General features: G+C 46.5%; 2 protein-coding genes and 1 long non-coding RNA gene across 8 annotated transcripts; 2 read left to right on the top strand and 1 right to left on the bottom strand.

The window, feature by feature from the left end:
* The first annotated feature begins 343 nt into the window (after positions 1 to 343).
* LOC308179402 (calcium release-activated calcium channel protein 1) lies at positions 344 to 14,498 on the top strand. Its single transcript, XM_080559485.1, has 2 exons — positions 344 to 658; positions 11,226 to 14,498. Exons 1-2 carry the CDS (start codon positions 545 to 547, stop codon positions 11,790 to 11,792), a joined length of 681 nt encoding a protein of 226 aa, XP_080415611.1. The 5' UTR covers positions 344 to 544; the 3' UTR covers positions 11,793 to 14,498.
* On the bottom strand, positions 678 to 27,762 carry MORN3 (MORN repeat containing 3). 6 transcript variants are annotated; one of them, XM_080559483.1, is made up of 9 exons: positions 27,642 to 27,748; positions 25,579 to 25,703; positions 22,237 to 22,421; positions 21,079 to 21,234; positions 20,417 to 20,574; positions 18,538 to 18,697; positions 16,026 to 16,210; positions 15,539 to 15,648; positions 11,066 to 12,061 (listed from the first exon to the last, which is right to left on the bottom strand). In XM_080559483.1, exons 4-8 carry the CDS (start codon positions 21,221 to 21,223, stop codon positions 15,580 to 15,582), a joined length of 717 nt encoding a protein of 238 aa, XP_080415609.1. In that variant the 5' UTR covers positions 21,224 to 21,234; positions 22,237 to 22,421; positions 25,579 to 25,703; positions 27,642 to 27,748; the 3' UTR covers positions 11,066 to 12,061; positions 15,539 to 15,579. The 6 variants fall into 6 exon arrangements, with proteins under 6 accessions (XP_080415608.1, XP_080415609.1, XP_080415607.1 ...); XM_080559482.1 differs by lacking the exons at positions 11,066 to 12,061; positions 27,642 to 27,748 and adding an exon at positions 678 to 6,270 and having other exon boundaries at positions 25,579 to 26,527; XM_080559481.1 differs by lacking the exon at positions 27,642 to 27,748 and having other exon boundaries at positions 25,579 to 26,527.
* On the top strand, positions 22,284 to 25,733 carry LOC308179405. Its single transcript, XR_013940349.1, has 3 exons — positions 22,284 to 22,760; positions 24,423 to 25,517; positions 25,596 to 25,733. It is a non-coding gene; the product is annotated as an uncharacterized lncRNA (long non-coding RNA).
* Positions 27,763 to 27,765: the final 3 nt, after the last annotated feature.

Below are 27,765 nucleotides of genomic sequence, written 5' to 3'. Positions count from 1 at the left end.
TGAGGAAGGGCTGGGTGGCTGCGTTCTGAGGGGGGGCGGCAGCTGCCCCGTCCCTTTTTCTGTCCTGTGTGGATTCACCAGCAACGAGCGGAGGGGGCTGTAAGAAACTCCCTCACAAACTACAGCTCCCCGGGAACTAAGCTCTCGTTACCGAATTAAACAGCAACCTGCTCGGCGGGGCTTCGCCCTCAGGGGCCCGCTGAGGGGCGGCCGTGCCGGGTCCGCTCCTCACCCCAGCGGCGGGCAGCGGCCGCCTCCGAGCCGCCCTCGGGCCGCCGGGAAGCGGGCGCGGAGCCGCGGGGCGGTGGCGGAGGAGGGCCCCGGGCCGGGCCCCAATGAGGCGGCTGCGGGGCGGCGCTCGGCGGGCGCAGGCTCAGGCTCGCCGCGGCGTGGCGGCAGGCGCGGCCCCGGCAGCAGAAGCAGCCGCCGGGCGCCATGGGGCGTTAGCGCAGCCGGTGCCCTCGCTGTGCCGCAGGAAGGAGCCGCCGCCGCCGGGTGCCTCCCGAGCAGTTCCTCCGCCCGCTCCCTCGCCGCCCGGAGCCCCATGAGCCTGAACGAGCACTCGATGCAGGCGCTGTCCTGGCGGAAGCTCTACCTGAGCCGCGCCAAGCTGAAAGCCTCCAGCCGCACCTCCGCGCTGCTCTCCGGCTTCGCCATGGTGAGCGCCCGGCGGGCGAGGGGCGCTGACGGGCCGCCGGGGCTCGGGCGGGAAGCGTGGGCGGGGGGGGGAGGCGAAGCGGTGCCGCCGCTTCCCCTTTTTCTGACCGAGGACGAAGCCCTGAGGCGATAGCGGTCTTTCCCCGGCCCTTCCCCGGCCTCCTGCCCCCGGGGCTCGGCACACCCGGGCGGCCCCGGGGCGGCGGTGAGGAGGCGCCTGAGGGGGGGGAGGCCCCGGGAGCGCCCGGCCACGGCCCCGCCGGGCTTGGAGCTGCTCCGCTTCGCCCGGCGCTCACCGTGGCTCTGCTTCTGGATCCTTTTTATTTTTATTTTCTTCCTTCTTTGCGCTGGGTCTTAGAGTTGGCGGTGTCCCTCCAACTCCTTGCGCCTGTCGCCGGGCTTTCGCAGCGCCGCCGTTTGTGCGTGTGTGTGGAGGAACTCGGGGGCTGCTCAGCGCTGAGGGGTTTTGTGCGAGTTTTGGGAATGCCTCGTGGTGTTAGTGTGCTTGGGGTCTGCTACAGGATCACAGCCTGGTAACTCTAACTGCTTCAAGTGGAAGCTGGATATAATCAGAAATACGGTCATTTACAGACTCCATCGCATGTCCGGTCCCCTGACCTACCAAGCAGCCACCTGTGCGTCTGTGAAAATACTTCATATTCATGCATTTGTTCTGCGTTGATTTATTTTTGCCCCTCTTTCAGCAAGGCACTCCCCCGCCGTGCGATGAACCCCCCGCCAGACCACTGCTCTAGCTGGAGGATGCTGTTTCAAAACACAACAGCCGGTCCGCAGCCGCCTTCTGACGGTCAAATAAATGTCACTGCCCTTCTTGGATGGCTAAAAACAGCCGCAGCTCCTCGGGGTGGCGGTGCCCGGGGCCCGTTTGACTGACAGGCAGCTGTGTTGGTGCAGCGGCATGTTGGGCTCGGGTCTCCTTGGGTGACGCGCAGCTCGCACACCGCTGCTGCTGCTGGGTTTCCCTCATTGTGCGCTCCTCTTGTGTCAGAGCAGTTTGCCAGGCTGGCTGCTCGAGTCAGGATTTCTCACGGAGAGAGGACAGAAGGGGAAAGCTGTAGTCTGCACTGTGCTTTTCTCTAAATACCTGCTGTGTGGGTTCTTAGCGTCCTGTGGATGTGCGAGGTGCATCCACTGCTTTCCTGGCTGTCTGCAGATCTGGGAGCTCGGAGTCCTGCAGCTGGAAGCATCTGCTTTTGAATTGATGTTGCTCAGGGTAGTTCAGGAAAAAGCCACTTTGTTCTGATTAGCAAAAGCTGTAGTTGGAAGGAACATTGCCTGTGAATACTCATCCCATTTTGATTTTCTTCAAGTTACCCTCTCAAAAGTTCTGCTTTGATGTCCAGTGTGACCTTGTTAAAGAAAAACCAACTTGTAGCCTCGTTGGTTTGGCTGTTAAGAGATTGTTGTCTGGCTGGGACTTCCTCATCGGTTTCCAGAAGAGCTGACTTGACTTTCAAATATTTTTAGGTTTCTTTTGAATAACTTTGCTTATCTGCTAAAGTTTTCTTCAGCGATTTCTGCATTGAAAAGCAGGGCCTTCTTGCTGCCGCCACGCCTGTGCATTGTTTACCAGCTTCAGCAGATTCCTCAGCACCTGATATCTGAACAATAGGCTGCTCAAGTACAATCTAGTCTTGGATCTCAAACTTAGTACAGCAATTAAGTGTCATTGTTCCTCCCTTTTCCTTATCAACGCAGGGAAGAAAGAGCCTAAAAGACACGTTCAGGACCGCCCAGCAGATCGGTGGGAATTGTCAGGAGAGGAATGTGCACGTCTCCACGCCTGCTCCATTGATCCTTGTTCTTTTATTAAACAGTGCTTGCGTCCTCTAGTATGAGCTAAGTGTACCCCCGCTAAACTGGTCCTTTATTGTTGGACTAATCTCGTATGTAACAGCAGCCCTTTTCAGAGCTCATTCCCTCAAGATTAGTTAAGCTTACCCTAGTTAAATGATGCATGCCGAAGTCAAGGGATTGCACAGGGCAGTGACGTGTAGAGCATGAAATGTCAGGTCGCGCTTCCACAGAGGAAACTTATTAAAAGCCTGCTCCGTGATCAGTTTTGTTTTAGAGCCTGCAAATCAGTATTTTACACTTTGTGTTAACCTCAGGGAGAGCGGTGCAGGGTCTGGTGGCTGCAAACTGATGTTAGAGCCACTTTTCCCAGGAGTAAACCTCAGCATTTACTTTGGGCAGTTTTCCCTGGATGCTGTCTTCCACTGCCATATTCCTAAACAGAGAGCTGTGAAATTTATAAGTCCCCCAAACGTTTAGGGGTAAGGAAAGAAACTGGGGGGCATATGTAGTCCATGAAGGGAAGGAATGGAGGGTTCCCTCCGTGTGTTGGTAGATGCATCAAGGATTTATTCACACTTCTGTTTCATCTTCTAGATCTTGATGCCTGACTTCCTTTTCCATGCCTGTCTTTGTCTTAACCCAGTTTATCTCAGGGCTGACCATCACCACCAGGAATATTTTGCAGAACATATCCAGTGCTGCTAACACTAGCTCATCCACACCTGTAGTGGCAGTATCAAAATCTCCAGTGCAGGAGGATTGCTGGCAGGTTATTTTTGTTGGAATAATTAAGCGGATGTGTTAGCATCATTTTGTCACCACAGTTGCATCGTGGTAGTTTGACAACTGCATGATACCGGAGTTGAAAAAATCAGGGAAGTTGTTAAATCCCAACAGCCATCAAACTGGAAAACTCAAACATTCCCCCCCACCCCCCAAAAAAAAAAAAAAAAAAATTGACAGCTCTGTGAAAATACCCGAGCCTAAATTAGGGATCTGCGTTATACAGCCATGATAGTTGATTTAGTTATGTTTAGAATTCGGAGGACGTTACTTACGAGACAGCGCGCACTTAACTTGTAAATGCCTCTCATGATTCAAGCTGGGCAGAGTGTCATAAATAGTAGTATATAAGCTTCAAATACTGGATATCATCAAAGAACCATCAGCTCGTGCCTTTGAAATGTAGCCAATACAATCTTCTGCAGAGGGCTTCAGTCATCTTTTGTAGAAGATCGGCTGCACTGATATACATTATTTCAATATCAACTATTATGGAGATATTTAGGGAAGGATCCAGACCCCGCTGCTGCCAGCGCTGAGCAGATAGCATAGCCCTTGTCTAGTAAGGGTTACTCTGCCATTCTAAATCACTCTGCAGTGATCTCTCTTCAGGAGTTGTAGCTGTAGTTAACCAGGATTCTGGTAGAATAATGTGCAACAGCTGTGGTTTGTAACCTCCAGTAAAGCCTTACAGGCCTGGTTTCATGGCTTCTGCCACCACTTGCCTTTTACATTGCTGTTGCACCTGGAGGTTATGGCTTGCCTGGAAGAATCTCGTCTGTGTGAAAGGTTTCTTCTGTTTGCTTACAGTCGTGAAAGCAGCGTTTTGTTGCTCCGTTGAGCATCCCTGTCTCAGGTTATAGATGAGGAAGGCAGCAGCGAGGAGTGCTTAGGGCTCTAACAGCAGCTGCGGGTGGCTGCTCTGATTTGGAGGATGTCAAGGTGACATTAAGCTGTGGTTTCTTCTCCCTGCTGTGCTGTCTAATCTGACCTTGTACTTATAAACTAAATTTATCGTAAGTTATGCTGTGTGGAGATGCCGCCGCCTTAAGATGTGTTTATTCCTCTTACGTGGGTACTGCATTTTCATGTTTACCAACAAAATAAAATTAAATCATGCACTTCTGTTCCAGTGGTGACTTAGTGATTGTCAAGGCTTTGCCATTCTGCACCGTAACAAGCCCCAGCCGTGATTCTAGACAGACCATAAAGGAAGCTCACTTTCTCTTCTGTGTAAAAAAGCAGTAATAATGTCGTTGTTTTGGCTCTTCTTTTTAAATTTCCTGTGACTCTGTACAGGCCAGAGCCAGTCTTTGTATGAGATGTTTATAACTCATAATGAATGGTGCAGAGACTCGGTGGAGAGCCTGGCTTTGTGCCTCTGCCTCTGGGAGCGAGCAGCGCTGTCAGGAACAGAGACCGACCGGCTCCGGAGCGTGGACAGCCAGAGGAGCACGAGTTCCCTGCGATCCCATCCCGATCCCATCTCCTCCCTGCGGTCCCACATGTAGACAAGCTGGGGTTAGAAGGTGGGATTTGTTATTGAAATAACCTAGTGATCTGAGCCCGAGACTCGGAGAGACCTCTCCTGTGGGGGGGCTTCCTGCTCAGAGTCGTGTGTGTTACGGAGTCGCTAGTGCATGGAAGTGTTTGGATAGCTAGATGCAGCCGAGCCTAGTCAGAGCTGCAGCAAGTGAAGGTAAGAAAATATTTCTGCAGGTAGGTGTCGATTAAAATATTTTAGTGATTGCTGTGTGCAATTTTACTGGGGCGTATTCTGGCATGGTGAGGTGCAGGTGCTGTAGCTCTGGTGTGCTTCTCCAGGTGAAGTTCTCCTTGTGTGGATGGACCCTTAAAATATGCAACCAGGAAGGAAGCTTTCTTAAAAGCCATTCTTGACATATCATGTGGTATAGAAACTGTCGTCTTCTGAATCAGTTCCTTATCTAGGAACGGTAGCTGTAGCCAGGGAAGAGGAGGTGAGAGCAATCCTGCGAGGATGTACAGGTAATCCTAGACTTGGGCTCAGTAAGTGCCTTTAGTAAGACTGATGTTTGAAGCCAGCAACCTTTCCGGAAGGGTTTTGTTTGTGACGATCTGCGAGGAAGCTCCCTCCGTGAGTGGTAGGCATAGTAAGAATGTGACGGTACCAAGAGCCAGTGTCTCTCAAGAGTATTCCATTAAACGTGTCGTTATAAGGTTGTCTATGTTTAAATCCAGTAACTTTTAATAATACTGGTTTCTCGCTCTCTGAATCTCAGATAAAAAGGAGAGAAGAGCGCTTGCCTTTGGAGCTCTAGACAGGTCAGATAGCATTATGTAGCGTACAGGAGACAAATCTACAGCAGTCCTGTCACCTGGCCGTCAGTGGGCACTGACCGCAGCCCCGAGTTACAGAATGCTTTTAGCTAAAATCGGGCATTCAGTGGAGAGGGTGGTCATCAGAGCTACAGTCAGCAGCGAGGAGTTAGAAATTGCTGTGGCTCTGCTTGGTTTGAAGCTCTCTCTGTGGCATGAAACGTGCTGAACTCGGCCTTGACTTGCAGCTGTATGTTAACGGCAATACTTGCTGCTGCGAGAGGCAGACCCTAACAAGTTGCACAGTGCAGCGGTTACAGCGCAGGCTCCCAGCCCGTGTTATGTTCCTGCCTGCCAGAGCTCAGGGTCGCCTTTGTGGGGAAGGGGAGTAGAGGAAGTCATCTATAAATAGGTCCTAGATAATACAGATTTACTTGTATAAGATAAGGCATTTTATTTCCTTTTCTATACAGCAGTGGCTACTGATGCTGAAAAGGCTGTGAGCCTGTGGTTGTCAGAGAGCTCTCAGAAGCTGTTTGCTGCTGTTGCCCGTAATAGCAAAGAGCACGTACCTTTTTTCCACTGTTGAATCTCAAGTGTCATTATGACCTGCTACATGGGTGGCTCTTAGTTCAGTCCTCCCTTTTGTTTTCCTTCTGATTGGTGTCCCTCACATTTTATTTCCTCTGAATACTTGTTTTGGAGAAGGCGATCCTAAAACAGGAATTGAAACTTGCTTTATTCTGAAATTGAAACCTTTCTTGTAGCCTATAAAATTGGGGAATAATGCTGAAGTGTGAAGCAAGCTGTTTATTGAGGTCCCACTGCTGCGGTAAAAATGAACAAGTGGCAAGCCAGGACAGTTGCTCATCCTGCATTTCTGTGACCATATAAGCTTTGTTTGTAGCTGTGTGTTTGGTTCTTTATGGAGAATTGCATTATTGCTGGTGAAAGTAGTTTTATTAATGGTTTTATTGTTATCACAGTTCTCTTCTTGTAAAACAGAGAAGTTGATGTTTTATAGAATCTAAGTCACTGTGTCAGTGCTCTTATGGATAGAAACTTTCAGAGCACTTGGGATAGCATCTGAATGCCCCGCTTCCTTTAGTTCTTTGAAGACTCCAGTCTTGCATCCTATGACCACGAGAGTCCCTTAGTTTTGTCAGGAAACTCTATTTCAGATTTACAGCTTCGTCGAGGGCTGCAGTAAATCTGTCAATTATATCTGTAGGATGATCTGAAGTTAAAGTTAGCTCTTCTCTGAGCCAGGGATTAGACCAGATGACCTCTTGAGGTGTCTTCCAGCCTGCGTTAGTCTATGGTTACGCAGCAAGGCAAGGTAATGGTAGCGGAACGTAACGGAAGTCATGGAGGAAGAATGTCCTGCGTGGAGCACAGCATGTACACATCCGACCGTGCATTGCATGGGCTTGGATCATAGCAGATGTGCTCACGGGGGCCCTGGTATGGTAAGTGTAACCTTACAAGAGCAGTTCTGATCTGTGTATTGAAATTGCAGCGTGAGCAAAGGAGACAGGAACTTCTCTTGCTTTGCATCGCTGTTTGAAAACAGACGCAGGGCCTCATAATGAAAAAATGGAGCTTCTTGGTTTAGGTGCCTCAAGCCTGGCCCAGGCAGTTTGCTGCTCTTGAGAACAGAGGCTTGCAATTGAAAAGCACTGGCAGTTTTTTCTGCTAGTTTATAGTGAAAGGGTTCCCAAATTAGCTTCTTTGTCAGTTTGAGGAGACAGAAAGCACAAACTGGTTTTTCACTTAGAGGTCAAGCAGGAGTTAGTCTGCCAGGTGCAAGCACAAGGAGGCTTTGCTGTACCCCCCGTGGAGAATTCTGTTCTTCACTTTGCTGTAGGCTCTTTCCTGTCCCAGCACGTGATTGCTAGTACTCTTCTCTCTGGTTCCAGCCGTGGGGAGGAGGTTGTGCTGCTTGCTGGCACGACAGCCAGCTGGGTTTCCTCCCTCATGGTGGCCTCCCTTGGTGCTTGCCATCAGAGCTGTGCTGGCACAAGCTGCTGGGGGGGGGACTCAAGAGAAGATGCTGAAACTGTCCTAGGCATGCACCCCCTGTGGAATGCTCCATTTTTTTTGTGTGTGTTTGTTTGTTTTCTAGGAATCAGGAACTTGCCCTCCCTTGGTACGGAGCCTTTTTCTGGCAGGTTTTGGCTGTGTTGGGGTGCGCGCAAGACTTCGAGGCAGGGTGGCTGACTGCCCTGCCTCTGCTTTACTCACAGCTTAACTTCTTAGTGTCCCAAGCTGGGGGTAATTGGCAGTGTGTGGTGGTGACTACTTGGCTGCCAGATTATTGCACATGTTAGAAGGCTCGTGCTGGGGTTACCGTTCAGATGATGGTGATGGTCTCTGTAATTATTTTTATAGAGAGGGTATGCTTGCAATTAGAGTAGCTAATTGCATGGTATGGTTTGAGCTGAAGGAAGTTACACCCTTCCTGCTCGTGAGTTTAGTTGTGCCAAGCCTTAAGTAACAGCTACAGTCTTGACAGATTTCTGAAAGCACTTCTGAGAGGTGATTTGGGGGCCTACCAACACAACAGACATCCCGTGCAGAGCAAATCGGTCTCAATGCCTTTGTCAGCCATACACCGAAGCTTTGCTGTGTACCTTGAACTTGGGGTAACTTGGGTTCCTGGTCTGCGCCCCCATTTTTTGTAGACCAGCTCTCCCTGCGATTTTCTCTGTGCTTATATAGGCGCAGAACTATGAGTGTCTGAATGCTGCTTAAATTCAGCTTGTTTCTTGTAAGATGTTGTTTTGAGTATGCATATAATAAAGCCAAATCAGAAATAGGTGCTTTTGGATTAAATGTAATTTTAGCTGACACTGAAATGGAAAGAGCTCAGGAGCAGCTGTTATGTTGGAATTAAGAGAGTCTGACTAAACTTCAAAATCAGATGCTTGATATCATTATTACGTGGAGACATTGATTAATAGAAATGTAAAATGTCTTCAGTATTTGGTGAATTAAATGCTTTTTAAAAAATCATCAGTTTTTAAAAGAAAAAAACTTTTATGCAATTCTTTAGTGTCTTATTTGGTTGTTATCCTAATAAGTACTAGGATGGAGGATTAAAATGTCCTGCAATAGTGGGATGTTGTTGAGTCTAAAATAGATCTGGCAGCCTAGCTTTCAAATTCAAACTATGCACCAGAAAATTTGCATGAAATAAATTGTTAAGTATGAAAATGAATCCTCAGTGTTGAAGGCTTGCAGTTTTTCTGTGGAAAAACACAGCACGCAGGAAGCCCAGTTTCCCGTGAGTGCTTTGGTACTGAGGAGTGATCCCCGTAGAAGCGACACCCGACGGCTTTGTTTATCCTCTCAAATGTGAAGTTTTCCACAGCTGAGAAATGGTATCATAAGATCTTTGAACAAGAATTGTATATGTATTAATAAAATTTCTTGTTGAGTTCCTTGTAACACTTGGATGTTGTTCGCTAGCTGATTGGTTAGGCTTACGATGATAAAAGCTTTCAGTAAAGGAATTAAAATATTGGCAAAAGTCCTTGAATGCCTGTTGAAACATGTCTGAGCAAAGGCCCCGGTTGGCTTAATATTTGGGACGTTAGCAATAAAGAGTTGCAGTGTCCTAGAATGCTGATTCTGTGTGTGCATGGAGATGGGATCCCAGACTTGGTGTAGTTTGGCTCTCTATCTTCCTGCACATATATTACCTACACTTCAGGAAATTTTCTGTGTGAGCTTTTGATGAAAGTGGAGGTGTTGGAAACGTGCACTGTAGGCTGAACGCTGTCCAAGCCATTGGTGTCATTTAGCAGTGGGCTAAACCTGGCTTGGTGGGACTTGTGAGCTCATTTGTGTTAGGAAATACAATGCCTAACTGTTTTCGTGGTCTTCTGAGGGCAAACTGGTGCGTTACAGAAGAGCTAGACTCAGAGCTTAGTGCTGCTGAGAGTCCAAGGCCCTGGTACCACTGCTTCTCCCTCAGTCACATGCACCTGTGCCAGCTTCCCCGTTCCTCAGAGGCGTTGCTGGAATGGCTCGGTCCCCAACCTAGCGGGTGCTGACTGCTTCTTGACAAGGGTAGTGATCGCTGGGCGAGCGATCCGACTTGCTTCCATGAAGATTTGAGACTGGGCAGCCAAGGTGCGAGTCAGTCTGAGCTGTGCTGAGCAGCAGAACTCTGTGTCTCCCTCATATGGGGTACATGTGTTCAGATTTAAGGCTGCCGTTAATTTTTTTTCCTCTGTGTTTTGAACATATTTTATTTATTTAATGAGATACTTTGAGAAAGATCGCTAAACTTAGAGACATTGTTGCGCTATCCCCTGTATGGAAATGTGCTTTGTCTCAAAGGCAGATTTATCAGGAAAGGGGACTTTTCAAGAAGGTTCCTGGGGTTAGCGTCACTCATCAGTTGCACATGCTTAAAATCACCTGACGGTTTTAAAACCTGTTAAAAGCATGCTATGTAATTTCTTTTATCAAAAATATTTCAGCTGTGTTTATAAATTTCCTAGTGCTGTTATTTAATGGGAATTTCTGCTCCTAAAGCACAGGCATGCTTAGGGATCAGGTTTGTAAAAGGGCATGGCTGCATCGGATAGTAGAGGGCTGGCCTTGGAGCATCTTCATGAGGTGTAGAGTGCTCACCCAGGGGTGCGATTAGACACAATTTCCAGAGTTTTGTGCTCTCTGGGATGTCTAATATTGCTTTGTTCCACGAACCAGATGATTTCTTCTATAAACACCAATATCCATGAGTTCAGACAGTAGAAACTGCTGCACTCTCTCAATCTGGGATATTAGCGTGCTGAATTGTAATTCCTTCTCAAATCTTTCCCTAGTAGTTCAAAGAGTTGCTAGCAACGTCTTTTCTGTCCTCCGGTCTTCTCCACGCTTATTCCCTCTAACAGGCTTATTTGGCCATGGACGTTGTGGAGCCTTTCACATTCTGAACTGCTTTTCTGGAGCCTGCTTATATACTTACTTTGAGTGAAGGCATATCACCAAGAGCCCCATGGAAAGGTGATCTTCCTAGTGAAAGGCTCCTGCTCTTCAGAACACAAATAGATAAGGTGAAGGGACCACCAGGCTTGTGAAGGGCAGCCTGCAGCCTTCCCAGGCCTTTGTGTTACTGATACCTACTTCAAAAGACTTGCTACGGTATTCATCCTACATATGTGTGGGACACACAACATTTCCTAATATCCAACAAAATTTATAATCTGTAGTAAAAGATCAAAAGCTGCCACTACGATATAATACAGGAAAGAAGAAATCTTTGTGGCCAACATACTTTGACTCCTAAAATCCAGCTGTTTTGTTGGGATGAGCTGGAGGTAGCAAGGTGGTTGTGCTGTTAGTAGTTTAGCACATACTGATGGTTTGCTTTACAAATGAGCAGCAAATATGAGAAAGGTGGCCTTTGCGTGATAGCTCAGACGTAAGATTGACATGAAAAGAAGTTCAAATGTAGTCTGTAATTTTGTTTGGATCAGATGATGTTCCGGAAACGTTTGGGCCCCAAATAAGTGTTTTTATTGTCAAAGAATAAACAGAATTAGTATGACATGCTTAATTATCCTGCAATGAAAATAATTTGAAATTAGAATAATCAATAACCAAAAAATATGTAACACAAGTAAATATCTCCTTTTTTTTCCCTTTCCTTTCAGGTGGCTATGGTAGAAGTTCAACTAGATGCAGACCATGACTACCCACGAGGTCTCTTGATAGCCTTCAGTGCCTGTACTACCGTCCTTGTCGCAGTTCACCTTTTTGCACTCATGATAAGTACCTGCATTCTTCCAAACATAGAGGCCGTTAGCAATGTGCATAATCTCAACTCTGTAAAGGAATCCCCTCACGAGCGTATGCACCGGCACATTGAGCTTGCCTGGGCGTTTTCTACTGTCATTGGGACTTTGCTCTTTCTTGCAGAGGTGGTATTACTGTGTTGGGTGAAGTTCCTTCCCTTAAAGAAGAACCCTAGCGGTCCGTCCCAGAACAGCAGCTCCACCATCACATCAGGACAGGCAGCAGCCATTGCATCAACGTCTATTATGGTTCCCTTTGGACTGATTTTCATTGTGTTTGCCGTCCACTTCTACAGGTCACTGGTCAGCCATAAAACAGACAGGCAGTTTCAGGAACTGAATGAACTTGCTGAATTTGCACGGCTCCAGGATCAGCTGGATCACAGAGGTGATGCCATCTCCCCAGCTGTTACCCATTTTGCATAAACCTGTACTTAAAGAAAATAAACCCACTGTCCTGCTTCTGCCTTGTTATGTTGACTCCCTCATGCATGAGCTGGTCAAACTGTTGATTTTCCCTTAAAGAGAAGGTTTATAAATGTTGTTTGAACTTTATGGAGAAAAAAAACGTTCTTGTCATAATCTGTTGGATCGCTGACATCTGAAGGAATGGATGGCGGGGTACGCTTGCACTGCACGTGCATCCCTCCTCATGTGAGCACTCTGGTTTGCTTCTTGTTAGTGCTGAATGGTGGCTATAGGAATACGTGGAGAGCAACACTGTAAATCTGGGTATTTGTTAGGGACAGATAGAGAATCCTTTTTCCTCTTTATTTGACGTTGGCATTTACTAGAAGATACTGCTTGTCCAATCCATGTTGCATGGCATGATACAAATTACTTGGGATATGCAGCAATTAGCACTTGGTTTCAGTGCTAGCGCTGTTCTCTCTGGAAAGCCTGACAGATGGTAGAAGTGAAAGCTTTCCCACCACCTTCCCCAGTATGTTTTGCTGCCAAGTAATTAATACTTCACTGATTTCTCCAGCGCCTTTTCCTATGGCAGTTACACATTTTATAACTTGCTAAACACCCATGACTAGTCCTACTGTGATGTGGTATGGCCACATGAGTAGGAATGAGACTACTATACTCTTCTTTGGAAGAAAATAAAAGCAATAACTGCTCTAAAGTTCTCGTGAGCTGGCACGTATTGTATTATCTGAAGAGATAGAATCGCCTGTTTTCCATTTAGGAATCTTTTTTTAAAAAAAGGAGGAACTAGATGGAAATTATCACTGGATAAATTTTGCTTGAAAATCAGAACCACTGCTGTTTTTTCCAAGCCAAAGTAGTAATTATTTTATACTTTTATATAAAAAATATATATTTTTTAATAAATCCTCAGACACAAGCAGCAAAAGGTGCTTTCTCTGCATTGGATTCCCAAGTAATTAGCTATGCCTTGGTCTTCCTTGTTTAGAAAAAGTCTTCTGCTTGCTGAAGTGTTGTTGTATATAATAACTTCAGACATTTTTTGCTTCCAAAGGATCTGGAAGACTAATTTTCTCTATGTCAATTTATTTATGAAAGTAGATTATTTGTAATTAACATTGCTGCTTACTTTTCAGACACGCATCTGTGATAGGCTACAGTGTCATTTTTCTGTTTTCTTCCTTACGAGGCCAAATGGAAGCTTTTGCTTCTTAGGTAAGAGGTGTGTCCAAGAAAGATGCAGCAGCTGTGCTGTGCTGCTTCAGTAATTCCAGCTATGTCTAGAAGTGGATTTTCTGGAATGCAGTTCTTGTATGGAGAAGCTTTGGGCTTTAATGGGTAAAAGCACTGAGTAAAAGTCATTATTTTTTTTTTTTAAGACAAACAAGTTTCAAATCTATTGGAACAAAACTTGACCCCATACTGTAGCTAACATTGTGGAATATAAACCTGTGGCGTTTTTCTTTTTTTAAACCCAGATGGGTTACAGGGAGCTGTACCTGACTGAGCCTGGGCTGGATGTGGTCTCTTATATCCAACCTCCATCTCAGGTTATCCCGATGTACTTACAAGCCATGGGATGTGTCGACAGGGTGGGTGGCAGAGTGTGGTGTTTACCAGGGAAGCAGCCCACTGAAGCGATTGGGACTGATCCCTCATGTCAGCACTGCTGCAGTGTGAAGTGTTGACAAGGCTACCTGCGGTGCATTTTGTGTTCTGAAAACTAACCATTAAAAAAGGACTTGGCATTTTTTCAGCAGCTTTCTTGCTGGGATATTCTCTGTCCACACACAAAAAACAACTTTCCACTTGCCAATTTCACAAGTCTTCCTGGCGTACAGGAGCCAGGCAGGATTTTCTGTAGCTCTGCCATTATTTTGTGTTTCAGGTATAAATATTCTATTACTGGTGTAAATCTGATGGTGAGAATTATGACTACAGTTCCTCAGGTATTCATTCATGGAGCACTGAAAAGATTAAATAGTAAAGGCATTAAATGCAACAGCATTCCAAAACATGAAATCTTTGCAGTAGGCACAAAATGTATTTGCCCATCCTTCCATGAAATACCAGTCCCATATTGGGAAGGGAGACTCAGTAAAGGAAGCAGATCTGACTCAATATTCATACTAGAACAAATGGCTTAAACAATACACTTCTGTCTGTAAGTTATGCATTTTAAAGTTCTAACGTTATTTTGAATGTAAGTCCAGAAAATGTTTTCCAAGCTTATTTTGTAAAATTATTTTCTGTCCTTAAGTTGCTGAATTTCTTTTTATCTTGCAGATCTTTTAAAAAGTGACAGGGAAGTGTTTTGTTTAGGAAATACAAAATTAAAAACTTCTTAATTTTTTCATGCTGTAAGTTTTGAGCTAATGGAGCTGTTACAACAGCTGCTTTTCTAACTTTTCTGCAATTTAATCTCTGATATCAAGTGTGTTTCTCTCATTTTCCAGCTCTGGAAATGGTCATGAATGTCATACCTTGGGCACTCTAATAACTGTGTGCCAGAGGCAGTAACCAGACCCAACCGCGTGGCTCTAAATGTTAAAGAGTGCACACGAAGTTTTGGTTTTATTTATACTAATGGTATTATGCATTTACCTGAAGCATTTTAAACATCAGTTGTTGTATATCACTTCTTTAGATATAAAATCACTTCAAATAATGAAATAAAATATGCTCGGTTGCTGCTCATTATTTGTTACCTAGATGCCTAAAAAAATGTTCTTCTCTGCATCCATTATCTCTGTGGCTATATTGTGCTAATCCTAACTGTATTTCTGAGGAACTCCGACATGTATGCCATTAGTCATCTCAGTCATACAAAGATGAAATTTCCTGTTCACACAGGTATAGGGAGCATAATGTTGGCAGCATGGTTTTCCTCCCCGCAGCACTGCTTACACCTCGATCCTAGGCATGTTTTGTTACTCTGAGTGTTTAAGTAGGAAAGTAGGTTATCGTCTAGCTGAGAAAATGTGAAGAGTCAAGGGACCGCTTGAACTGTGAACAAGATGCGATACTCAGAAGCGCAGTTTAAATCAGGTGAACTAATTACACGCTCTCCCACAGTGCAGTTTTCACCAGGTGGCTGCAGTGCCACCTTCCTTCGTGTTCTTGTAGGTGACACTTATTGGTGCTGGCAGCTCCACACGGTCCTTGCCCCTCGGTGCAGGCGGAGCAGCCGGCACAGGGCCGTGGGCTGGCACAGGAGCAGAGCCGGTGCTCGATGTGTGGCTTTGCTCTAGTGCGGTTAGGGAAAAAAGCACTGTGTTACACGATGTGCACAGACAGCAAGTAAAGCTGCATTAATAAAAGTGCTAATTGAAACATCACCTGTTACAGCTTCCAAAGCCGCTTGGTTCACCAGTATGTATCCAGCTAAGCTGGGGTGCATTTATTTGACTGTACTTCTCTAGGGTTTTGTTTTTATAGCACTTAATTGAAACCCTGTTGCTTCTCTAAGGCACTGTTAAAGACCTTGAAACCAACAGGAGAGCTATTTCTGTGCAGAAGGAGTAAGCCAGAGGAGGTGGCCAGTCACTGCCTCTTCCAGCTTGTGTTTGTTTTGTTTTGTTGTTGTGTTTTTTTTTTTCTTTTTTAATAATGGTGGGTGGGAAGAGGCCTCATGCTGAAGCATATGGGGGCGGTTTTGAAGGACAAGCGGGGTGACCACAAAGCGATATGCCACAGCGAGGACGTGAGACTCAAATGAGTAAGTAACCCAGGCTTACGTTCTTATCTTGCATCTCTTTTTTTCTTCAGCATCTGGTTATTAGTTTTGGTTGTCATCAAATATCACTTGGGCCTCTGCTAAGACAGCATCTGGATCGGCTAGTTCAATCTAAGTAAAAAGAATGCAAATCAATTATGTAGAGAGGGCTCAGAAAAGTCATTTGGTTTTCACTCAAATCCCACTGTTGTCTCTGCAGCTATTGTCTGCGTTTCTTTTGTGCTGGGTCAGGTTTTGGTGCAGAAGTGCGTGCTTTCACAGGTGTGGGCGAGTCTGAGGCTCCAGCAGTGGACTTGTACCACTGGGCTGGCTGCTTGTCCCTGCGGGGCTGGTCAGCTCAATGCTGGACAAGAGCCTGAGTGTGCACCCCGAGAGCCTGGGGCCTGTGCCGTGGCTGTACAGCAAAGCGTGGCCCTGAGAGCCACCTCGAGCTCTGGTGAGTGCTGTTGGTGAAAACATGGTTAGCAAAAACAATTCCTAGGAATTACCTTTGGGATTGGATACTGAGTAGGGGCAGGAGCTTCATCTCGGCCAAAGTCGATCATAATACCACATTTTGGTATGTCTGCCACCCAGATGCCTTCAAGCAATTGTCCCTTATCCAGGTAGAAGAATCGTCCTGGGCCGTGCTTCTTTCCATCTTTCCAACCTCCTTCATACCGATTTTCATTTGCTGCAATTCAGTACACGAACAGGCAGTGAAATGGGCACCATTTCATCATGGGACTAGATGCGAAACGAAGCAACGCAGCAGAGGTAAGAGCAGATCATCTGCTTGGCTCCAGATCCGGCCCTTCCCAGGGAGCCACAGCACAGCACACGGTGCTGCTTTGGCACTGCTCCATTTGCTGTACTGCAGAGCGAGAAAGTGCCTGGCGAAGGAGCCCACGCTTGTCGCCAGAACAAGGTGTGTGTTGCCCTGCTTTGTTCTCCTCCTGCTGACACTCATTTTGTGCTCAAATCCCAAGCACGTGAGCTCGGGCTGGGCACCAAGCCACTGAGTCACCTTCACAGCCCAAGCACTGACAGGACACGAGCTTCAGGTCTGTCCCTGCCACACACCACAGAGGGAGCCTGCCTCAAAGGGCTTTGCTTGTCTGGGCAAGGAGGAGTAGCAGCAGCAGCTAGCTAAAATAATCTCGATTTCAAATAATACTTGTAGTTGGATTGCCTCTCAAGGAATTACGGCATGGGAGTTCCTGAAATGTCTGAAGGCTTCATGCAATCTCTTGCAGGCTGTTTTTCCAGCTGTATGGCATCTCTGTGGTTTTCTGCAAGTGGAGAGAGTGGGGGGTGCTCTGAGCTTCTCTCTGGGAATCAGTCTATCACCAATGGGAAAAGCCCCTGCCTGACTCAGAGCTGCAAGGGGAGGAGAGCCGCCTCATCCAGTGCTGCTGTTTGAGAACAGGATGTGCACAGGGTGCTGGTGGGGCTGGGATGCATCCAGGCCACCCTGTTCTCACCAGGAGATCCCTCTGCCTTTTCCTAGAGACAGGGTTTCTAAGCCAACAAATGGGCATTTCTGACCAGGTGACTTAGTGGAAATACCTTTTGGGTCTCAGCTGAACTCTGCCATTCCTTGAGGCAAGAGATGACACACATACCCAGGTAGAAATTGTGGGATCACCCTGGGAGCTGCTTGGCTCCTGTTCTCCAGCCTCTGCCCACGTGGAAAACAATAAAATCACAGACTGGGCTGTGTAGGACCCTTCACAGGCTGCGCTGTGGCATTTCAGTGTCCCCATCCATTGGTCACTGTGGATGTCCCCATCCACATGTCACCCCATGTCCTACCAGGGTATCTAGGGCTCCCTCACCCGCTGCCGTGCTGCAGCGGTGGTGGCAGAGCAGCACCTTGCTCCTGGCCACGCTCACCCTGCCAGGCACGCTGCCAGGAGGAGCGATTTACCCCGAGCTGTGGCTCGTTGTGACCTGTGCTGAAGAACTTTTTTGCTTTTAACCAAAGGAATCCAGCTCACTGGGGGGCCCAGGCTGTGCAGCCAGGCTCTGGAGTGGCACAGCAGTGGTGGGTCAGCCTGGAGGGTGTCCGGTTTGCAGTGGGGAGGGTGACTCGGATGGGAGCAAAGTGGGGCAGTTGACTGAGCTGCCCCTGGAAGCATGTGTTGCTGTCACTGGTATGAGCCATCGGTTCAAGCTGAATTTACAGCCAGCAGAGAGAGCAGAGTCATGTATGCGATGTGCAGAGGAAGTTGTGCTTGTTCCTCCCGGCTGCTTTGCTTAGTTAATGACTAGCTTTAAGATTGCTTCCAAGATAATAAGAAGAGATGAATAATAGATAACATTCCTTCAAATGTTCCTGGAACACAGTGTCTTATACTGCGAAGGACTGGGATTCTTGGCTTTGGGGAAAAATGTGTTAAATCCACAGCAAAATAAGAAAAAAAAAAATCCAAATTTCTATTTTTATGATGCCCCCAACATTCCCAATCTGTGATACACTCAGTGTCATGTCTGGGAAGGGATTGTGTACTAATGAAACCCCTACTAATTTGCTCAATGTGAGCCAGCGTCAGAAGTATGAGAGAGGATAGTGAGCCCAGAAAGATAGCTCTGTTGTTTTTTGTACTGGAAAATGGTCTCCTCTTTGGTATGCAGTAGCTAGAAAGCATGCCTGGCAAGGCGCCTGGCTTGAAAAGAGAGATTTTCTCTTCTCTGACCTAACAGTATATTATCTCTAACCCTAACCATCCCTGTCATTTAAATGTAAATCATAGCAAAAGCAAGCTTCCATGCGTGTGGCCTTGAGCATCATGGCACCTGCTCTTGCCCAGCCCCTGCTGCCTCCAGCCCAGAGCCCCGAGGGAGGAATCAGGGCAGCTGCCTCCACCCCAACATGAAGCTGTGGGGGAGATGCAAGGCAGCACCCACCGATCTGGCCGGTGTCAGGAGAGCAGCGTGATGCTGATCGTCTCGGAGGGAAGGACCATCCCTGCTTGATGTGGGTTTTGCACAGGGGCAGGTGGACATGCTGGTACTTACACAGGCACAGCATCCCCTGCCCGCCTGGCTGGCCCGCCAGCCACTGCCCCTCGTAGACGGAGCCGTCCCCGTAGCACATCCGACCCCAGCCGCTCCTCAGCCCGCCGCTCCACTCGCCCTCGTAGCACTCCCCGCTGGGGTAGAACATCGTCCCGTAGCCCTGTGCGCAGCAGAGACGGGCAGTTAGGAGCCTCGCTATTGAAAGGTGTCAGTGTTTGATTTGGGGATATTAATTTCTGGACATACCGCTCCTGTTCTTACTACCTTTAGATATGTAGCTGCCTGATGGCACAGCTCAACCACCATCCGTGTGCTGAAGGGGCGGTGAAGGAAATAGAGGTGATGCGATAGGATTCTTTTTTTGCCAATGATATTTCAGTGACAAAATCTCAGGTTTATATCTCTGTATATTATTTTTGGCATGACTGCTGCTAATATTTAGCCAAAAGCAGGTTCTACTGGTATATAAACCTGCATGGGGATACACAATGTAAGACACCTGCCTCTGCAAGTGGGATTTGGTGTCCTTTGACCCAGCCAATGTCTCCTGCAGCCCTGAGCATCCCAGGCTGGCAACCCTTTCCCTGCCCTGGGCAGACTGACAGTATCCCAGTGCTGCTAACGATGGATTTTTGCCTTCTGCTCCATCCATAAACCCACACAGGTTTTGCTCCTCAAACTGGCTCTCAACATGATTTGTTCGGTGAACTTGTGAATTAAGCCCAGTGACTGTGTGCAGGCCAGAAACCCCAGGGAGGTGTTTGTCCTCTGCGTGTGCTTGCCAGGTAAGAGACATCCCTGTAACGAGGCATGATACCAGTGAGAAATATTTACATATGATTAATGAGTTTTCCCATAGGAAGAAAGCAGTAATTTATCTCTGGGAAAAAAAAATCAGTTACAGAAATAACTGATTTTTCTGAGCACTAATTCTACTAAACTGCATGGATATGAAGGGGAGGATTTTATAGGGGGTAAAAGAAAAAGAAAAACAACCTACTGATGTTTGGATATAGTAAATATTTTGCCAGAGCTCAACCATCCAAAATACATTCTCAGGGAATGAGGAAGGAAGCTCCTGCAAAGAGGCTCGAGCCAGAGAGCTGCACGCCAGTTAGAAGCATAAGAGGCCATTGATTCAATTTAGGAGCGGACACAAAGGCGAATGCAAGGTTCCCATTGGCAGACCAGAAAATGCTCCTAAAAGGATTTTGCACATAGGATTGCAGTCATTTTTACCAGATGACTTCCTCACTGAGCTCCCTGTAGAAAAACCAGTGATTTATGTGACAGGCTTAATTTCCTGAAGAACTTGTGTTTTTTGCTTAATGCGCTGTAAAACTCGCAGCACAGCGCTTCTAAGCTGTATTTTCCTGCAGTGCTTGCAACCATATTCCATCAGCAAGTTCCTCTGACTGCTGCAAGCATGCTGGAAGCACAGCAGGTGGTGCGAGTCAGGACACACGGACACCCGGACACACGACCTGTGCGGCTAATCTAGAGGGAGCCAGAGCAATGAGGGGCAGCGTGGGGCTGGGCAGGGGGTCCCTCCTGCTGGGGCTGGGGACTGCAGGCTCTGTAGGGTGATGGATGCCACTCTTGAAGCTTCCTGGGCTCTCTGGAGGGACAAGGCAAAATTTAAAGCAAAGCCAAGCCTGGAGGCAGGAGGGAAGGGAGGGCAGGCAAGGCTCCCCACTGTGAGACAGCTTCAATTTGAGATCTCTTGTTCTTGCTTTCATTTTCTTGCTCTACATATTAATTTACCCCAAACCCCTCCACGCCTTCAATGCAGCCTCAGGGGACAGGCACCATTTGAGAAACCAGTACTTTAAGTTATTTTTTTGCATGTTTCAGGGCAGATGCCGGAAATCACACTTACACATTTTTTGTCGTTTTTCCACCAGCCTGTGTACACTTTCTTGTATTCCTTGGTCACGGGGTCAGGAATGCTGTATGAGCCATACCCGTCCCGCTTCCCAAACTTCCAGTCACCGCTGTAAATAGCGCCGGTGCGCTTCCAGATCTGGGTGCCTTTACCTGTTTCAATGAACAGGAAATACAGGGAGGTCATTGCAACGGGTAGGAGAAGGCTTGATGCTAAATTAATACTACAGAAGCCAAGCGCGTTTCAATGTTAGCGATGCAGCAGCAACCCTGCTTTTCTGGGCTGTTTCTGTGCACTGGGTTGTGTTTTCCCTGCGACCCGCGCGGTGGGAGCCGAGAGCGCTCTGTCGAGCACAGCTGGGGCGGGTTTGGATACATGGAGCTGAGTGCAGGTGGTTGTATTTTTAGAGGATTTTTAAAATCCATAATCTAGATGGGTCAGGTAATTGCCCTGCAGCTGAGTGCATGTAAAAGCTCTTCATGTTACCTATCAGAAATATGTCTGAGCACACTTTTGCATGGCATTATATTTAACACAGTCATACATACACGAATGCTCTTCCAGGAGTACATAACAATCCCTGACCATTCCCTGGCCCTTTGAACCTTTGTAAAGACACCTCTATGGGTATTTTTTCTTCAAACAATACATCTTACCATGCTTCAAGTTGTCCAACCATTCTCCAGTGTACTGATCCCCATTTACAGCATAGACCGTATGTCTTAACCCACATTTCTGTGCCTTCCCGTCCCATTCATGCCAGAGAGGCTCTACGGCCCTGGGGTATTTCACAACAGGCATTGTGTTTTCAGCTGGAGAGGAAAACAAACGATTGCCAGAAATAAATTAGGGTGAAATTACTAAGGCAGGTACCGCAGAACAGGCTATCAGTGAACTGTATTTTAATATGCACCTGAGTCAGTAATTGATGTCTGTTTTTGACACTGTATCAAAGATAAATTATACATATATGTAAGGATATGACGAACAGAAGGTATCTAAAAATACCAATGTATGAAACTGCACTATCTAAAAATAGGCTTGTAGTATGTTAGGAAATGCTAAATCAGCTTCAGCAGGATAGATCTGCGGTGGGCATTGGTCTCTGCACCTGCAAGAGGACTTTGGGACATGAGCGAAGGTCAGCCCTGACCTGGCACAGTGGAGACGCAGACAAGCTGCTTCCCAGGGCTCATCCTCCACCTGCTCCTTGCCAAGCAGGAGCACTGGTTCAAGCAAATTGTTTGTTTGTTTGTTTTTAGGAAATAGCTCACTGCTAGGGAGTAAAAGCTAGATATATCTTAGAAAACAGAGTAACAGAGGTAGCATTCATCCTTAGTTTTCCACTTGGTCATTCAAAAATGATTTAGGGGGATATCACTGCCAAAAATATATATATATATTGGTGCCTCACAATCCTTCCCACCCAAAACAAAGCAGTGCTGTTCATTGTGCTACCCATCTTGCTCCTCACCCGTGGCATTGGGGCAGCATGGGGCAGGCAGCGGCAGTGGGAATGGAGCTCATTGTGAGCTCAGGGGGGAAAATTCCTGCAGCCACCCTGGCCAGGTGTGTACCAGCCCACAGAGGGGCTGCGGGCCCATTCCTCTGTGTTGTCCCCACTTTAGCTTTGTGATGAGAGAGATGAGGGTGCAAGAGAGCAGTGGGAGTGGGTGATTTTAGCAACGAAGGCAAAGGAAACAAACGCAAAGGAGCGATGCTGCAGGAAAGCCCACATGCTGGAAGGGCAAAGCACCCTCGAGCTGGACCCACGTTCTCCTGCCCCCAGCCCCAGCTACCCCACGGGCACCAACCTGCGCTCGGAGAGCGGTGCGGGCTGGGTGCTGCAGCTGTGCACACCAGGGCCGAGTCGTCATAGCAACTCTGCCAAACTCCTGCGCGAAGGGAGACGGGAGCCCGGCAGGCTGTGAGCGGCCCGTAGGGAAAGTCACCGGGAAATGAAAACTGGCTCCTGGCCCGCTTCGGCGACTCCAGCGATCTGAAAGTACGGCATGGTGACGGTGCCCGTTGTCGTCAGGACGGGGGGTGCTGTGCACGCACCAACATGCCCCGTAGGGAAAGGACGCATCTAAGGCGCTGCCGGGTAACACACAAATCAGCCTTGCAAGTGGCAGAAGAAAATGGGGAAACCCCTTGAAAATGCACATCGGAGGTCGCATGCAGAAATCTGACTAAACCTGACACTTCCTGTTGTTAAAAATGAGATGAAGATGTTCAGGAAGGATTTAATCACCCTTGTTCATAAAACGTTTCCTGGCTTTGGGCACAGCCTAAGAATCGCCAAAGACAATTGTTCCTGTGTTTTACCATGGCGAAGGTACAGTGCTGCAGAGGGAGACGGGGATTTGTGGGGGAAATGAGAGAAACCCATGAGGGGGAAGAAAAAATGCTTACTGCAGCCCAAAAATTACAGTCTTAAATTGCAACCAGAAATAGGTCCTTCTGGAAAAGTATTAATTATTTTGACTGTTTCAGCCCCTATATTGTACCGCAGTTAACCGAGAATTTGTCAATTAAAATAATTAGCTAGCTCAGACAATTTCACTTGTTTATTTTTAAACAGTGCAGGTTGTCCAAGGATTTTGAAAAGCAAGTCCAAACTGTGTATCACCTAACCACAGCTTTTGCTAAGCAGAAGATATATGCATGTATATATTTGAAATTCAGTATGTATTTTAAACTGGTTTAGATGCAATGAAGAATTTAAAAGGATTAAGATAATTAAGCAACAAATTAAAATTCACAAATTGGTTTCTTAACCTTTTTAATGTTTAGAGAAAGCACAGAGGCATGTGTAAGTAAAGCCAGTGGTAATTAAAATAATATACGAGCATGTGTTGCATAGAAAAATTCCGAGTAGAGCTGTGGTCTCTCCAGCAAAGCACTTGCTAAACAGAACCAAAAGACACCCCAGGACTGAGTCTGCACCTTTCAACAAAGCAGCATTGCTCTCCTGCCGAGGGCTGATCCCCAAATGATTTAAGAGAGGGCTCTACTATATTAAAATATTTTTTAATTATATTGTATTTAAAAAAAGAAAAACTTTCTCCAAGTTCCAGCTAGGATGGTAGCTCCAGTACATGCTGAAAAACAAACCAAGCAATGGGAGGATGCTGGGGAAACATGCCCAGATATCAGCCATTTGTGGAGCAAGGCCACGAGACGTATGAATGTGCCTTATTTTTTTTCAGTCTAAAGATTTAGATTTTTTATTGTTATTAAATAAACCCAGAGGACCTCAGTGTTCTACAACATCTGAAACCAATCATTTTCACAATGAAAGCAGACAGCTGCTCTGAGCTGAGTTTGCTCTCACAAAGCTCAGGGAATCACCGAAGTGAAATGCCCAAACCAACTGAAAACTATCAGAGTCAATAATTTAAGTTTATTCTGGGAACTCTGTAGAATAAATAGAGAGAAACACTTAGAGAAACATATGCTGGAATTCTTTAAAGGTGAAGAATGTGACAACAACATACTGTGGAAGTAGGATGCTCAGATGTGTGTTTTATTGCTGCTATATTCAAAATAAAAGCCAGAGGAAGAGGTGGGAGGGTCTTGGACTCGAACCAAGCGTGTGTCAGTTTTGGCCAAATGAGTACAGAGTGGGTGCAGCACTGAGGGCTCTTCCCCTCAGCTCTGTTTTTAAGAATTATTATTAGCAGGATTTGGGATGGATTAATGTAGAAGGTTTGAGATATAAATTTCACTGGCTGATTTTTGCTTAAATAACAGCCTTGAGGGAAAGTGTTTCTTTAAATCTCTTCCCTCCTGTTTGCTGTGAACAGCTCTCTCAAGATAAAAAAAAAAAAAAAAAGGTGTTGCTTTTACATCCAAACAATCTAAAGTAAGAGCTCTAGGTTATCTGAAATGTTCAAGCACTGTTATAATCATGCAAAGTGAAATGTTTACTGGAGGGCAGCTGAAGCCGATGCTTACCAGATACTCTCTCCCCCTGTATTTCATTCTTTTGCTGCAGATTTACAGTTAATTGCCTCTACTCAAACACCTGCAACAACACCGCTCAGACTGATGTAAACCAATGAAGTTACCCAAAGCTGAGAATTATTTGCTGCGCAACTGGAGAGTGCCTTGTGGGATCCTTAGCACTGTTTTAAAACATGCAGGTCACGGTATGATGACGGAGGCAAGAGAAATTTGGCCATGCTTGAGATAATGCCTCGTTTGTTCCAAGTCCTTAACCGAGGAATAAGTCCAGATTACAAAATAAGATCAGCAGTACCAATTCCCAGCTGAAACATGAGCTAAGTATTTTATTTACCATGGCTTACTGTCACCTGATGAGTGAATGGGAATTTACCATGTTTGCATTTTATCCTTTCCAGTTTGCACTGTTTTGCTGTGATCTTTAACTTGAATAATTAACTCAATTTCTTTGATATGTTTTCTGGCAATGAATGGTTGATGACATGGTGGTTAATTAAGGTAAAGGCAAAACAGATTTTGTATTTGTAGATTTGCTTTTCAAAGGCCTTAGAAGAAAAGCCAGCCATTAAAAAGCTGGAAGGTTAGAGCTGGAAGGTTAGCCTTGCAAGATACCTAAAAGTGTTCTTCAGAATACTTGGGTTCAGAGGAAAGTTAACATTTGTCATGTGTTGACACTGGTGAAAGACACTGGAGAAAGAGACAATAAGAAGTCTCTCTCACTGTTAAACCTGCACAGCCACGTTTCTGGCTTCTGTAAAATGCTAAACTGAATCAAAGTCTCATCTACACCAGCGCTAAGCTGTGGGAGCAGAGGGAGGGCTGGGGACATAGCCAGTGCAACCGCCCAGGTCTTGACTGCAGTGGTGGATAGGGAGGCATCCTTGAAATCGAATATGAAAACTGTATATGATGGGGTTAATCGGCTGTTGACTGAGCAGCATGTGTGGTTTGTTAAGCAGGCCTGCAGGAAAAGCATGCAGAAAGAATGGAGGCTCTCTGGAGATAAATCAGACTCCAGAAAACCAGGCAGGGCTGTTGGAGCCCCAGCCCCAGGGACACACTCTGAGGAATTTGCCCCAAACTCCAGCTGAGCGGCAGAACCTGTTTCTAACACAGGGCAGGAAAGGTGAGGTGTGGAAAAGCCAGGAGTGGCATTTTTTAAATAGCTTTTCTGCAGCAGACTGTACCTTTCCTGTTTGGTCAGGGCAGGAGCCGTTTCTGCAGGCAGAGGTGGACAACCTTCAGCACAGCCGTACCGAGATGCGAGCGTCCGCTGCTCCTCTGGGCCGTCCCTTCCCTGTGTCCTCGTGTGCTGGAGCAAGAAGATCTGACTTAGATCTGCAGTATTCATCAGGCATCGCTGTGAAGGATTTTTGGATTAGTGCACACCCTCTTACAGACCCACCATGGATATCTTGGTCCCATCAGGATTTTTGCAGAATCTATATTAAGGAGACTGTCAATTTGAAAACTTACTAAAAAGTTAAAGTGGTGAACATTTAGAAAGATTTTTGAGTCTCTTCCTTTAGGAAATCTAATTTTGCAGCACATTTCAGTTGTTGCAGACAGAGAAGTGCAAAAAGCCTGAAAACTCAAGGAAATGTTTAAAGAAAATGAATGCAGAGAACTTGGATATGCAAATTTGAGTCTCTCAAGACCATATACTGCTATATAAATGATGTGATTTTTCTTTTACAAGTGTTAACTGATAAACCAGTCCTTTTATAATTGACGTATATAATCAAAATCTTCAGTTTCCATTCTTAGCGAGTAAAAATATATACACTTATAATTAACAAATTGTTTAGTTTGTTACAAAAAAATAAAATCACTGTTGTCTTACCTCACTCTGATTTTATATGTAAAGATGTGACTGAAATAATGAGATTATACAAACAGCAATAATCTCCCAGGAGATGGAAAGAGATTACAGGTAATTCTGAAATCTTTTGTAACAACACAACTTTAAATACTTTTAGAACTAGCAGTGCAGATAGCCTCTTTTGTATGTAGTGAAATTCTTTTGTGTTACTGTTTTAAAGAAAACACAGACCTCTTGAACAAATATTACTAATTAGCACATTTTAGTTAAAAGACTTTGAAAGAAATCTTTTGGGGTTATAATTATATACAGCCTCAATACCTGTAAGCATTGTTCCTTGTCAAGAGGCGAAGGGAAAGAATATTAAATCTTTGAATAAAGTTCTGGTGATCCCTCAGCAGGTCTCTGTTCACTGCTCCACAGGACTCTGCAGCTTGGCTCTTGGTGGGAAATGCTTACAATTTCCTGCTTTTGTATGCGCACCTTCCCTGGGGGCTTTGCCTGCAGAAACACAGGCTCTGGCCCCAACAAATATGTAACAAGACTGCAGAATTACGGCCCAGGGCAAATATCCAAGAGTGATATTAAGAGCTTTCTTTTTTTCTTTTGAGGTTTATAGATAACAAGTTAAATGAATAGTTTTAAGGGTTATTGACAATAATTTCTCAAAGTGCCTTCTTGAATGTTAGTATTGGCAAAAGTAGTCCTATAAATGTTGAAGTGCTTTTACTTAAATGTTTTTACTTAACGGAAATTAAGTAAAATTTGAGCACCCCGGTCTAGTGGAAGGTGTCCCAGCCCACGGCAGGTGAGTTGGAATTAGATGACCTTTAAGGTCCCTTCCATCCCAACCATTCTGTGAACTGACCGCAGCGTTCTGCCTGCTTTTTGGACCAAGTGGCCTCTGCCAACCTCACTGAACACCTCACAGCCCACAAGCATGCCAGCAAACCCCATCCTGGATTCAGCCCAGTCTGCAGGAGGCTGTTACCAGCCCAGCCTGCTGTGCGTGCCAGGAACGGACGGGATGCAGCTGAATGCTTCAACATGGTCTGTTTGGGCTTCCTCTGCTCATTAAATTTTCCCTCATACTGACAACCCAGCGTGCCCTGACCCCAACACCTCACCATTTTCCCTGATATTGAGGACCCGGTGTGCCCAGACCCCAACCCCTCACCATTTTCCCTGATATTGACAACCCGGTGTGCCCTGACCCCACATATCTCGCTGTTTCCCCTTATCTTGACGACGTGGAGCGCCCTGGCCCCAACCCCTCGCCATTTTCCCTGCCATCACAACCGGGTGTGCCCTGGCCCCAGCCAGCTCCCCTGCCCCCCCAGCCCCCCGTTGGTCCCCTCAGCCACCAGATCCCTCAGCGGGACACATCCCCGGGGCACAGCGGCTCCGCAAGCGCCACCCGGAGCCTACCGAGGAGCTTTGAGCCCCCCGGGGGCTGAGCGCGGCCGGGCTCTGAGGGCCGCCATCGCCTCAGGCGCGGGAGGGCGGGGCGGGAGCCTCGCGCCGCCTCAGCGCCGCGCCCAGCCCCGCGCGA

Source organism: Anser brachyrhynchus (assembly GCF_964034855.1).
Source record: "Anser brachyrhynchus genome assembly, chromosome: 17".
Lineage (NCBI taxonomy): Eukaryota > Metazoa > Chordata > Aves > Anseriformes > Anatidae > Anser > Anser brachyrhynchus.
This window is presented reverse-complemented; position numbering and strand designations above follow the sequence as displayed.